The sequence below is a fragment of the Acartia tonsa genome, chromosome 3 (genome assembly GCF_053477335.1).
Source record: "Acartia tonsa isolate MP-2025a chromosome 3, ASM5347733v1, whole genome shotgun sequence".
NCBI lineage: Eukaryota > Metazoa > Arthropoda > Copepoda > Calanoida > Acartiidae > Acartia > Acartia tonsa.
Window position 1 is genome coordinate 39891514 of NC_137262.1, and position 14479 is coordinate 39905992.

General features: G+C 42.3%; 1 protein-coding gene across 1 annotated transcript in view; it reads right to left on the reverse strand.

Annotated features, from left to right (window-relative positions):
• abs (ATP-dependent RNA helicase abstrakt) overlaps nucleotides 1-14479 on the reverse strand; it is a 33195-nt gene that overhangs the window by 15171 nt on the left and 3545 nt on the right. Inside the window, exons 4-11 of the mRNA XM_080153913.1 lie at nucleotides 6636-6727; nucleotides 6230-6362; nucleotides 4806-5104; nucleotides 4403-4595; nucleotides 2955-3040; nucleotides 2464-2547; nucleotides 2166-2310; nucleotides 75-189 (exon numbers count right to left, since the gene is read on the reverse strand). Of these exons, the coding sequence (XP_080010039.1) occupies nucleotides 75-189; nucleotides 2166-2310; nucleotides 2464-2547; nucleotides 2955-3040; nucleotides 4403-4595; nucleotides 4806-5104; nucleotides 6230-6362; nucleotides 6636-6727 (1147 nt within the window). The remainder of the gene's footprint in view (nucleotides 1-74; nucleotides 190-2165; nucleotides 2311-2463; nucleotides 2548-2954; nucleotides 3041-4402; nucleotides 4596-4805; nucleotides 5105-6229; nucleotides 6363-6635; nucleotides 6728-14479) is intronic.

Below are 14479 nucleotides of genomic sequence, written 5' to 3' on the forward strand. Positions count from 1 at the left end.
ACAGCGGATAATAATTAGATTTGAAGCCGCGAAGGAAAATAAATGACCTTCAATCATTTGAATATAATTCTTACCTAAGATGTGTACTATCTTTGCCTCTGGTTGAACAAACTCGACCTCCTGAATGATATTCATACTAGCCGCACCAGCACGCCCAACATTCACCAGAATAGGTTTAACCAACGCAGACCTAACCAGTTTCAAGATTGTATATTTTCATGTTATTGTTAGCGAAACTAATACGGCGAAATATTATGCGTAAAGCTTCCCTGTATAATTGAACAGAGCATCCAGTAAATACCTAACTGGTTCCTTGATCAGTCAGTAATGTTGTAAAATACATCAATTTTTTAAACTTCGCTATCTATGGATGTTGTCATCCTTGTATGATATACGTTTTCTACAAACATTTCAACTAATGATAAAAGGTCAATATTAAATGTATTTTTATGTGCGTAATTATGCAAGAGGTTTTCAAATAATATATTATCAATTAAGAAAATACCAAATTATAAAATAAAGTAGATTCTCAAATCAAAACAAACAAAAAATCTTTTATTTTACTTTAAATTTTCCTTACGATAAATTTTGACAATTGTAACACAACATACATTTGTAAATTCTAAATTGTACCAACAATAAATCAATGTTATTGCAATACAGTTCTATATCTAGAATGGTTAAAACCCATCAACTTAGAACTAGAAAAATACACCATTCAACTATGACTATAACAGAGGTTTCTCCATTTCATTAAATATGAATTTGTTTCCCTTTATTTATAATACAAAGTAGCCTAATGTCTGTCCGTCCCTTAAGATCATGGTAATCAATGAACCGATTGGATTCTACTATTCAGGGAATATACCTACTGGTCCTGTGGTGGTTTTAGGCTATTTTCTTGGGGGATGGGACACCCTTTAAACACCCAAAAAAACAAAAAATCCTCTCCCATTATTTATTCAGGCAGTTGATGATCTAAAAGTAGTAGTTGCAGCTCTAGAGGTACTTATTTTTTTTAAATCACATCTTGGTGAAAAGTTCCTAAAGGCTAGGGGCGAAGCCACTAGTATATTAATAGAGTATAGCTAAGGTATAACTTTATTCAATAAGAATTATAGTTATGGTTGACTAATAAGTTAGTTAGCTGCTGTATGAGATAGGCGTCTAATTTTTTTGGGTAGATTCCCCTAATCAATGCGAAGGGCATATGTAACCATTTATAAAAAATAAGCTAGGAGGCCTCTCTTTGGTGGTTTAAACGTCCTTTTAGAAGGTCTATTAGCTTAAATAAATTACTTTTATGTTTCTATTCTTGCATCGAAAAAAAACATAGAGCACCTTAACTTATTATTAACTTTCATTCTAAAGTTACTATGCTTCTAGTTCTATTACACGAGTGGGTACTTGGTAAAATTTAGATTTTCCTCAAAATATTTTAAAACAACTTCCTTTCTGCCCAAATAATATTTAACATAAAATAGAAATTCGAAAATCTTAACTTTGAATTTAGAAAATGTGGGTAACATTAGAATATTAAATTCTGTCGAGTTATTCAATCAGTTAAAAGAATTATTGTGAAGTGTTCAAAAGGAATTAAATCAGGCATTACAATCGCCTTAAATAAGCTCCTCTATAATTTGAAATAACCGTCCATCCGTCTGTATACAAGAAAATGTACGAGAAAACATAAATTTAAGATAGAGGCAGGGGTGTATATTCTACATGGGATCCCCTGCTCAGGGGGGGGGGGTAAATTAAGTGGTTGGAGGGAAAAAAAATGTAAAAATTAAGAAAACTGAAAACATTTTTTCCATTCCCCCCCCCCCCCTCCTTGTGTGGTAGAAGGGATAAAATAGATAAAATATAGAGTTCTTATAATATTTTTCCATTTTCCCCCTATTTGGTGAAAAAAAAACTAAGGGGGGGAAGAAAAATATAAAATTTTGTAGCAGGGGAAAAAAATAAATCTTGTGCAGAATATACACCCCTGGATAGAGGGCTAAAATATTAAGTGATTTTTTTTACACTGAATATCTGCTCTAAAACTGACTTGATCCATTTGTCCACCTACAATTTTGGTGCCTCGCTTATTATGGATGTTTTTATTCTTGTTTTTTTTTTTTTTTTAATTCTGACACCTATAGATTTAGAAAATATACAATCCTTGCAAAATTTTGAATTTTCTTTGGCATAGTAGCTGAGAAGAGCAGTGTCTGTCTTTGACCAGAGAAGTATGAAAATATTGTCCTCACATCGTCCTCAAAGCCCATGTCTATCATTCTGTCAGCCTCGTCCAAGCACAGGTACCTGTCAAAGAAAAAAATTACGTCTTTGATTTATTAAAATCGCTAAAAAACCAAAAAAAATTAACTTGGCTATTGATGGAAAAAAACGGACATTCCATCCTTTAACCTTGCCCCCCCCCCCCAAAAAAAAAAAAGAGTATTATAAGATGAATACCTGCAAACATCAAGTGTGCATATTTTCTTGTTGAGCATGTCCATGAGTCTACCTGGAGTAGCCACCATCATATGTGCACCAGACCTTCATGTTGCCATCACATTTTACAGGATTTCTTGCATAGTAGATTTAAAGAAAGTAATTCACTTGAATTTTATGTAAGAAATAATTACTTAGAAATTAATGTGGTCTAATTTTATTATTCTTTGTTATATTTTTTTGAGAAAAATCTATTGTTTGTCTACAAAGTAGAAGACAAGACATCAAGAAGAATTTTTTATGATTTAGTATTTTATTCACATTTTACTTGGTAAAGAAATAAAGAATACATAAAATTTGTATGAAAAGCTATTCTGCACAAAAAAGTATTGGCTTATAAAAGAAAATTTAAAAATTAATCCATTTTCAATGCCTATCATTATATTTTTGATAATATGCATTTTTAATAGATTTCTTCTGTACTTCTGTTTTCAATGTAATGTCATGCCAACCTAATAACATCCGCTGCTTCGCTGGTAGGTACTCCACCAATGGCCAGGCAGGTACGAAGACTAGGGAAGCCGTGCTTCTTTAATTCCTAAAATAAAAAAAAGAAGCTCTATAACTATCTAACATTTACAATCTTACCATTTACCTAAATTCTATAATATTAAGTAAAGTTTTTTATCTCAATCTTGGAAATAACTGGTCTGAAGGAGATATACTTTTATGGGAGCTTTATAAATGTCTTTGGGTGTTTTGAGGCTATTTTCCTAACCTTCCTAGCTCTTTCTTGGAGACTAGTGGCGAAGCAACTAGTGTCATTATAAAGCATAGTAATAATCTTTCTCGTATGCATTCGAATCCGGTGGATAGGAACCGGTTCTCATCCATACGAAAAAACCATGTCTAACATCGTATTATATCCAGCTTTCTACGAATATAAAAATGTACAATCATAAGATTAAAACTAGTTTTTATAGCCGGTGCCTTCGGCACCTCGGGGCTAAAAAAAACTAGTTTTAATATTATATTTGTACATTCTATATCCGCGGAAAGCCGTTTATAATACGATGCGAGAAATAACTATTATTTAATAGTCAAAATTTACAAGGAAAAATATCGAGATATGCAAAATTATAAATATATGTATTAAGCAGATGTTTTTAGTTTTAAACTTGTATCTTCAAAGTAAAATTTTTATGAAATTTAAAGCAGAATTGAAAGAACTAGGGAAAAGTGGAATAGAAGAATACAAAATATTAACAGCTTCAGGTTCTATTTAGGAAGGTTGTTCAATATAAGATCAAGATAATAAAATTAGTCATCGATATAAAACACATTTCCCTTTGGAAAAGTGTTAACTCTCCAATTCTTTAGTATTTTGTCAAGTAAAACTTTGATAAATATTTGATAATGAATTTTTTATTATATGGAGTGTAATACAAAGTAGAAATAAAGAATTTTGGAAAATTACTTATCCCCTTTTCCCTGTGCTTAACAGAAGAAAAGTTTAGAATTAAGGTTTGTTTGTCTCACAAAGTTTGAATGATATGTTTGTCAAAGGAAATGCACAAATATGAATATTTCGGTGGCTGACATCGTATCATATCTAGGGAGTAAGAGAACAATAGCAAATTAATAAACTCCCCCCCCCCCCCCCTACCAACCTTTTCATGATACCAATAACAGAATTTCATACACCAGAATATGGAGGCAGCAATTTGGCTTATTCCTATCCCTGGATCCATGTAATATGTCGTCTGGTTTCAATCAAACTTTTATGTTATTTTCACGTTTCTCCGCGTGTATTCATCTTTTTATTCTCTTTGTTGTGTTGAATATCTATGTGGTACTAAACTAGAGAAGCTGAGGAACAAACACCAACGCCAAAGCTTATATTAAACATTGTCGCAAGTATTTATTTTTGGGTAGCTAAATTTCTAAAGTAAAGCATTACCTTAGTGAAATGCTCAACATTTTCATGAATCTGTTTCGCCAACTCTCTGCTGGGCACAATAATAAGTCCATAGGGGCCTTCATCCCTGATAAAGGGGAGTCTAGCCTCCTGCTCCAGACAGAACATGATGAGGGGGAGGAGGTATACAAGAGTTTTGCCGCTGCCAGTGTAGGCTATACCAATTAGGTCTCTACCTATGTAAATTAGTAGTCCTTAGAAATTATTTCAAAAACAATTACGAATTGGTTTTCAAAAGCACAAACAGAATGGAAATATGAAAAGTGTAAATTTAATAAATATTCTTCTTAAAATAAATTCTTACTTTTAGAAAAAGTAACTTAATTTCAAAGAAAGCTTAAAAGCATGCAGATTTGCTGCAAAAAAACCAAGTTCTACTAATTTCCCTGATAAAACTGTAGGAATTCCTTGAATCTGAATAGGCGAGGGCTTTTCAATTCCCTTCTTCCTTAACGCCTCCAAAATAGGCTTGGGAAACTTCATATCCTTGAAAGCCTTAATTGGGGGCGGCGGATCGATGCCCTCTACGTCAATGTGTAATTTTTTCCAGATTCTTTGGTGTCTTTTTTCTGGCATGGATATGATTAGCTTAGGCGGGCGCCAGCTGGTTTTAATTGGTTCTGTGTATTCAACACCTCTGGCCAACTCAGAGACACCCTTCAAGGCTGTGTTTTCTGCCACTTCCTAAATAAACACAAATTGTATTTGTTTTTTTTTTACTTTCAGGAAAAAGGTAGAAATATAATTAAAATTGACAAATCATTGAAACAATATTATGTTTCAAGACGTAATTGAATTCAGAAACCCTTGGATTTTTTTGAATTCAATGACCATTTCGTCACCCAACTAACCTACACAATAACGATTTCTGTCTGTATGTGTGTCCAGTATGATCTGGTAAATGGCTGAAACGAATTTTCCACCATATTTAGAAAAGGATTTAATCTATTTCTTTGAAGATGGGTTGGTAGATAATCCTTATATTATAAGGCTCAAAGAAGGCCAAACTAACATATCAAAATCAACATTTCATTATATGAAAACAGGTTTTATGACTAGAAAGCGAGATAACGAGCAGCTGTGTATATTCAACATTAAAAATGCACAGCACATAGGTATAAAGTATGAAAAACCATTGTATTTTAAATCATATCCCACTCTTATATTGCGGTAAAAGTGTGATTTATGGCATCCTTTGTGAAATTTAATGGGTATCTCAGAGGTGTACTGCAACATTAATGGCTCTATCTTTATACAATAGAGTTGAATAGAGTGATAATTCCATCAAGTGTTCTGTACTAATCTAAATATCTCTTTTTTCATATACAAGATATTTTACTTCATCAATTTTATAACAAGGTGACCTTTAAATTATTAATGAATGGTCTTGAAAAAAATACTGTTTTGTTTCATCTAATAATAAATTGTCTATTGTTTATCATTTATTGCTAAAACTTTTCAATCTCCACTAATCTCATGTAACAATTTAGGATAATGTTAAATTCTAGACCAGAAATTGCATTTTTAGCAGCTCAACTACCCTTTTTCTTTAGTATGCCCGTAAATTGGTCTGTCAGTCTCCAATAACATATTGTATAGATCAGCAACTACACTAGGTAAACAATAATCACATTTTAAAGACCCTGTCACTAGATTTCCTGTATTATTACTTTAATACAATTTAATGCCAAATTAATTCAAATTTTGCTATCTTATATTTGATACATTATTTAAGATAAAATTGTCAATATCTATAACTATCCATATAATCATAAAAATCTTTGCATTTAAAAACTCTTTTTATCTTACCTTCAAAATTCTCTCTTCCTCCTTTCTTTGTTTCTCAAGCATTGATTCTTTTCTCCCTTCTGCCATTTGTTGTAATTCCTTATGCTGTTCTAGCAAGGATATGTTCTTATTCTTTTCCAAGAATTCTTCCTCTTTCCTGAGGTCAATATTTTAATTGGTCTTCTGTAATAATCCAATGGAAGGGGGGGGGGGGGAGGGAGTGTCATATTGCTTTGGCAATCTAAGTATGAGGACACAACCTATTAAATTAGCCTTAAAGAAGCACTTATTCTACTTATAAGTAAGTCGAAAGTTTGGAGAATAGACCTAGAATATCTTATATCTTTATTAAATATTGTAAAAGACAAAAGAACATGCTAAACTCTTTAGTACAAAATATCAAATAAATATGAAATAAAAATATTGATTCCTCATTGCTTCTTCTCTTCTTTTTTGTTCCTCCTCTTCCATCCTTAATTTCTTCTCTTTATCTTGTTCTTCATTACTTTTGTTGTTCGCCTGAAATGATAATACAATAAACTATTAAACATTCAAACATTCAGCCATTTCAATAATTGGAATATCTTATGAAAAAAAGAGGTGTTTTGACAGGGGTGTATATGTGGTATCCGCCGAGGATAAATGGCAGACACCGGAGTTCAATTAGATTACGGCAGTGTGACAGACGTGGACACCTCACTATAGAGAAGCTACGCTTCTCTGGCATTCAATAGATAATAATCAACATCTATTTCAGTTGTCACTTTATTGAAGGTTTATAGGATACTAAAGCTATATACAACAAACAATAACTTACATGGATAGGAATAAATAATCATAACATAAAAGCATTATAATACATATACAGTGGTCAGTTTGGGCAATAATGATCCCCCATCCCTGAAAAGGGTGGGGGAGAATTAAGAATACAGTTAACCATAATAAACATGACAGATTCAATCATTAATTTTAAGCATAATTGCCGAATACCACAACTCTCCCCTCGGAAGGCTGGGAGGGGGTTTCCCTACCAGACTTCCGACAGTGGTTGAGGCCTTCGGTCCGCTCCTTAGGGCTAAAATATATACAAACGATAATGATTCAATGGAATCCTAGTGGTGAGTGTTTTCTCAGGGTTGATGGGCTCCCAATGTGGGATAGAAGGCAGAGGCTGGCTTGGGTTGGACACGTTGGTCAGCGCCAGCAGGTGTCAGGTTGGCTGGTGGCACAGGTATTGCTGGAACGGTCAGCAGTGGGGCCGGCTGGTTGTTGTTGGCAGCGGCTGGGGCGCTGGCTGCCAGGTTGATCGTCTGGGCAGCGGCCTGTCCTCCTGAGGGGCCGCGGGGTCTGCCAGAGTGCGGTCCTGGCCTACCTGGGCGGTCATGCCCGCTATCAGCCGATTGCATAGACACCATCTCCTCGGCTGCTTCCCTGCCAATGGGAATGGCATCCCAGTCTACTGAAAAGTCCCGGGACTTGGCATGGGTGAGCCTGGCTCTAGCCATAGCTTTCCTATACAAAGTTGGATGGTACAGGAACACTTGTGACATCGCATTCAGGGCTGCTCGGACGCCTCCTTGTGCTGCTGCCAGAGAAATGATGGTTAGGTCCCCCAGCAGTTTGAGGATCAACAACAGCAAGCACAGTATGGCTGCGCCATCTCCCCACTCGTGGATAGCTTGCCTAAATCCAGCCCAGACATCCAGGGCGGCCTCTCCTTCCTCCGCCAGTCGGTCAATGTTGTAGGACACTATCCCATGGTCTCCTGTGGCCGAAGAGCTGCCTTGCTGAACGCAGGAGCCATAGGATAGGCCGGTCAGCATGGCGCTCTTGTATGCTGGGAACGCCAGCAGTTGTTGCCAGTCGTTCAACTCAGCCTGCGAATACAAGCCCCCTGAACTGAAGTCATCTAAGGGCTCTGTCAACAATTGCTTAGGCGTATCCAGCGGGGGTGGCCTCTTCTTAGGAGCGGGGGTTAGCTCTATCCAGCCTTCCTCCGCGTGCACAGTCAGGGGGTAGGTGGAGGAGCAGAGAATCTTGGTGGCGTGTTCACTATATACTCGTGTCACAGCGTCTACAAATCCTGTGGGTTCTACTGGCACTTTGTCCCAACACTCCTTGTGTTCGCGGACAACGTATTTATGGCATTGGCAGGTCAGCTGCAGCAGGATGTCTCCCCTCAGTACTGAGAACGTGCTCCCCTGGACACGCACCGGGTGGGCCGGGTCTAGTTGCTGGAGCTTCCAGCAGTTGGCCGCTACTTCTTCTGCTGCTGTGCTTTTCATGCGCGTTTCCAGGGTAAACCCAATATAACCTGCATGTATTTGGGCTTGTAGGGGGACGTCAACATCCCTGGCCGACACTCTGGGCAGCGCAGCCGCGGCTGGGTCAGCTGCCACGAACAACGCTGGATGGTTGGTGGCATGGGCCTCGAAGTCGCAGTTCACAATCGAGGTGGGGTTGGTCATGTTGATAAAAAACTGGGCCTGATGGTCAACCAGGTATGCATCCATCACTAGGCTGGGCTGGAGGCTGCGGATCAGCCTCAAGGGGCAATCTCTCCCCAGGTGGTCCCACACGTAGGTTGCTTCCCCAGTGATGCAGGACAGCTCAGAATGGGGACACTCCAGGGTCAGGTGGTCAGATTGGGACTCCACCCGTCCATCCTCTACCACGTAGGTCTCTTCCTTGACCAGCAGCCGTCGCTCCTGGAGCACTAATTCATTGCGGTACAGCTGGCCCTCGAAGTGGACGTCCTCCCCTTCACAACCCACCTCCTCGGGGCTGTTGACGAGGGCGCCCACCATGTCGATGGTGAAGAACAGGGGATGGTTCAGCTGGAAGGTCAGTGGCTGGGTCTTGCCTGGCAGCGTGTAGACTCGGTTCCTGGCCAGGTCTCGGCACGCTTCTGGGTCTATCTTGGTTGGCCTCATGAGGGTGGGGACCGAGGTCACCTTGAGGTGACCCCATACCCCACACCTGAATGTCCACTGGGACACAGTGAGCTGGCAACTGTACCCGGTTGTTTCCCTCACCTTGACTTGCTGCAGGACGTGCACTTCATGGCCCAGGGGCACCTCCTGGTGTAGGGGTTCCGTGTTACACATCTTTTCTTTATTGTAGGATGTGACATGGGTGGGGTTGGCACAGTCCCATCCCACCAGGACGTAGCTGGTTGTAGGCCACACGGCTGCCAGCAGGAGGCCCCACAGGACCATCCACCAATGGGAGAGGCTTCCAGGCAACCATCTACCTCGCACCCGCGGCTGGGGATCTTCAGCTCTGGTCACGGCTGCTTCTTGTGGCTGGACACGGCTGGGCTGCTCCTGGCTAGATACAAGTTTCCATTGAGCGTTATCTTTGTGCGGCCGGGGCACCCCGATACCCTCCCCAATGACAGACTGGCAGGCGACTGGCACTTGCCTGGGTGTCGGCTCCCCTAGCCCCAAGTGCTCCCTTCCCTTGTCCAAGGCATGCCCAGTGGCTTGGGGCTGAAGTGCATGTGGCACAGGCTCGCCCTTACTCACTTCCCTCCCCTGCCCTAGGAACTCAGGTGCATGTGGCACAGGCAAGTCCTTATTTTCCCAAATTTCAATCTCCCCAGCCTCTGGTGCAGGGGGCACAGGCAAGGCTGGGGTTTTACAATGGCTTGGATACAACACATTCAACAAATTCAACTTATCCTGGTGTTGAGCAGCTGGGTTCCTTCGGCTGGCAGGGGGCTCTGGATGGCATGTAGCTGGGCTCTCCCTGCAGGCTGGTGGCACTGGCTGACTGGGGGTGACGGGTGTCACCCCTTCCTCTGGGGTTGCTGGCTCGTTCCAGGACTCAGGTCTCTCGGTGGCGGCGACGGTTGTCGCCCCAGACATCAGGTTGGAGGCTGGCTCGTTCCAGGATCCAGGTATCTCGGTGGCGGCGACGGTTGTCGCCCCAGGCACCAGGTGGGAGGCGCTGGATAGCACCCCCCCATCATCCCAGGTGGCGACGCCGGGTGGCGTCCCATACATCGATGCTGAGGCGCTGGCTAGCGCCTCTTGCCTCTCTCGTTCAGCGGCCGCCAGGGCCTCCCCGTACACCGTCTCAGGGACGCTGGGTAGCGCCCCTCCACTCTTGCTGGGTAGGCTCAGTCGGGCAGGTTCCATCATGTTGAGGCTAAAAGGCTGGGGCCTCAGAATCTCTGGCTCGGCTATGTTGTTGGATTGTATCAGCTCTGGCCCCAGGTGGTTGAGACTGAAGCCTAGGCCAACCCGGTTGGGTTCAGCTGCGCCGCCCAGTATGTTGATCCTGGCTGGGACAGTCCCAAACTGCGGCATCCCATCGGCTCGGTCCGCAGCTTTGGGGGCGGCTGCTTGCTGCTGTGGTGCTGGGGGCGCGCTCCCTTCCATGTGGGCCACTCTGCTGGGCTTCCCTGGAGGGGCACCCTTATCGGCGGTGCGCCTGCGGCTGGCTACCTGGGCCCAGTCAGCTCTACAATCGGCCGCCGTGTGACCGTCATAGTGGCAACGCTCACACTTGGCAGAACGGTCACGGCGTGGCTGGGTGCGTCTCTCCTCTAGGCTAACTTCCACAGGCGTTGGGCAGTCTCGAGCTCGGTGGCCTCTCCCCTGGCAGCGGAAGCAGCGGCCTGGAACCTTGTCATCTGGAGCGACCTTCCCCATCTGGTGGAGACCCGGAGCCAAGGCGCCAATCTCCATTGGCTCCGACTCATCATACTGGGGCAACTGGATGCTGGCAGATCCAGTCAGCCCGTCGGTAGAGTCCACTAGGCACACACCTTCCTTCAGTTGCTTAGTGATCATGGTGACGGTAAACATGGCCTTACGAGTGTACTCAGGTACACTCGTAATTTCATGTCCCATCATGATGCGTTTTACATTGGCGTTACGAATTCCACGATTTAATTCGTCCACCAACAACTCAAGATCCTCATGGCTGTAGGCGTCCCGATACAGGGCACATTTAGTGGATATGTACGCCTGTATCGGTTCTGTCGAGTGTTGCTTGTAATCCCTAAACGCTTGTTTAAGCGTTTGGGATTCAAAAGCAGGACGAAATAGCATTTCACACTCGGCCTTGACCTGCTCGTAGGTCAAGGCTTGGCCTGCCTCGCCAAACAGATGGGACGCCATTTCCGCCGCTTGCCCTACCAGTGACAGTAGGAGGGCGTTGCGGCGGTTGAGGGAATCATGAGGTGGCACGCGGTAAGCCGCCCATGACATCTCGAGTCTGCGGATATGTGACGACCAGGATTGCTTGGGCGGCCCTCTATACTCCGGCAGATTGCTCAGCATCAGCTTGCGGTACTCGGCTGGGGCCGGCTGAGGGTCATCCTGGAGCCATCCTGGGGCTTGTTCACCTCCTGGAGCTTGCGGCTGGTCCATCGGGTCAACGGTTCAACGGCGGGACACAAAGTTATACAGTACTAAAAATGAATGGTTTGTCACTTGAGGCTTCCTAGCCTAACAGCCAACACTGTTTGTATCACTAGGTTGGTAGGTTAGTTACAAATGTATAACTTAGCTGTACTTTGTCACTAGTTGGGTTCTGAGGTTGTAGAATAGGTAGATGTTGAGGGTCTGAACTGCTGTCAGGAACTGATTGGGTTTTCCTTTATCACACTAGAGCTAGAAGGAGGGAAGCTTGTAATTCTTTATTTGCTAAAAATACCCCTGTTGGATGCTATGGAGTAGCTCCGCTCCGGTGTGTGTGTGTGTGCGTGAAATCTCCTGTCCTTGCAACGCGCGTACGCACCGTCAATTCCGCGCACACGGGGAAAACGCGCACTTTCCCTCAACTCGCTCTCTCATTGGTCCGCTTTGTCCGTTGAATTTATGATATTTCCGCACTCTGTTGCGCTACCCGTGAATGGCGCTCTGTGTGCCCGGTCGCTAGCCCCACACTACAGACGGACTTAGTCTAGTGTGGGTAGGAAGGGGGAAGCGCGTGAGGGGACGGGGGTAACTCCGTCCGTTCCCCCTGTGAGGGAGGGGGGTAACTGTGTGCTGGTGTAATAGTGCCTTTTCTTCTTAATCCTAGGCTTATCTATTATATCACCCTGATTGTATTTGCCTTCAAGGGAGGGGGCTCCTCCCTTTCCTCTGGAATAAGGGGTGTATTGTTGTTGTGCTGGAGGTTTGAGGTGATTAAATTGTGTATCAGGGTCTTTATTATATTACATCTAGCTTCTATTTTTGTCCTTATCACAATTACATAACAGATTTGTTTACTAACCCTGTTCTATTTTTAGCTGTTATCACAATACACAATAATCCAAGCCTGTTCTATTTTTAGTTTTATCACAACACAACAATTTGTTTGCCAAGCTTTGCTCATAAATCTATTGTTTAGCCATCACACCAGGGTGGTAATCCCTGCAAATGTGATATAATATCTGTTTTTTCTAGATGGGCGGCTGCGTTGTAGCCTCTCAGGATACTTGGAGTTGACGTAGTTTTCTCTGTTTTGGTGCACTACACTCGTATGTTGGCTTGCAGCTCGCAGCTATGTGGCATGTTCCAGCCTATCGGCGGCAGGGAATGTCCGGTCCTGCTAGCGCCGCTGATCCAAATCCGGCTGATGGCGGCAGGGAATGTCACGTCCTGCTAGCGCCACTGGTTCGGATCCTGCTATCTCTTGCAGTAAAGTTGGCCTATTTTCAGCCGTTTACACTTATTTGGCTTGTTTCAGCCGGTCCGCAGGCCTGTTTCAGCCCTTTGAGCGCTCAATTCTCCGTTAGATGTCGGCGCTTCTCGCGGTTCTTCGTCAGGTTTCGCTGTCTCGCTTCCACAACTGCCGGATGCAGAGTTAGACTTTGCTGTCCAGGGTGGGTAATTCAGGTTGCTTGTGTCAGTTTTGCCAGTTTCACTGCTGGGAGTACCTTGGCCTCAGATGCGCGTCTGCTCTACACTTGTGGTTTGCCGTAATCTCACACAGCTGTCACCAAAAGTTGTGGTATCCGCCGAGGATAAATGGCAGACACCGGAGTTCAATTAGATTACGGCAGTGTGACAGACGTGGACACCTCACTATAGAGAAGCTACGCTTCTCTGGCATTCAATAGATAATAATCAACATCTATTTCAGTTGTCACTTTATTGAAGGTTTAAAGGATACTAAAGCTATATACAACAAACAATAACTTACATGGATAGGAATAAATAATCATAACATAAAAGCATTATAATACATATACAGTGGTCAGTTTGGGCAATAATGATCCCCCATCCCTGAAAAGGGTGGGGGAGAATTAAGAATACAGTTAACCATAATAAACATGACAGATTCAATCATTAATTTTAAGCATAGGGAGGGGGTCGTCAGACCCCTTCCCCAGGACTCGGGGGAGGGCCATTGACCCTCCACCGAACCCCAGATCAGGGGTGCCATAGGCATGGCTCACGGTTGCCGAATACCACATATATACACTGTACAAGATTAATTTTTTACCCTGGCTGAAAAATATTTCATTCCCACCCCCCCCCCCCCCCCCTCACTTAGGTGGAAAAAGAATACAATTCGATAAAGTAACTTCCCTCCTCTAAATGCATTCAGTTAATTCAAGTTTTCTTCTTTATTTGTTTTTATAGATGAAACATTTAGCTCAATTTATTTTTTATTTATCACTTTTTTCCACCCCCCACATATTTTCAATTTTTTCTCCCAACCTCTTTGTTTTGATTAGAAAAATATTAAGCAAATGAAAATATTTAAACTAATAAAAGACTTCAAAATTTTTGCAAGTTATACATGTTTTATTGTTTGATGTGCTTATCTCTCTTGTAATAAAAATACTAAAAAGTAAGTTTTCAAGTAGGTGATCAATTTTCTATTGAAACTTATTAGGTTAAGTAGGTATTAAGTTCATCCCACTTGTTCTTAAATGAAATTTTAAAAAAATTAAACTTCTTATTAAAGTAATTTAAAAATAAAGATTACATATAAAAATTTTCGTTGCAAAATTCTGCCTTTATTAGATGGTAAACAATAGAAAGATGAAAGAGTTGTAGATTAAATAATCCCATTTCTCTTCCTTGACTTAATTAAGTATCTTTTCTCAAATGATAATGAGCCTATTGAAAACTCACCCCCCCCCCCTCCCCTCCCACAGAGGGGGGATTTTTAAAAGGGGGGAGGCGGATGTACCACTTTTTGAAACCAAAATGATCTCAGCCCATAAAAGAGTTATAGCTCTAAAATTCGGCATAGCAGTTTCTTTTGTAGAGAACAATATGGAACTGTGAAGAAACGTCGGCGGAACCGCCGCTCCCGCCG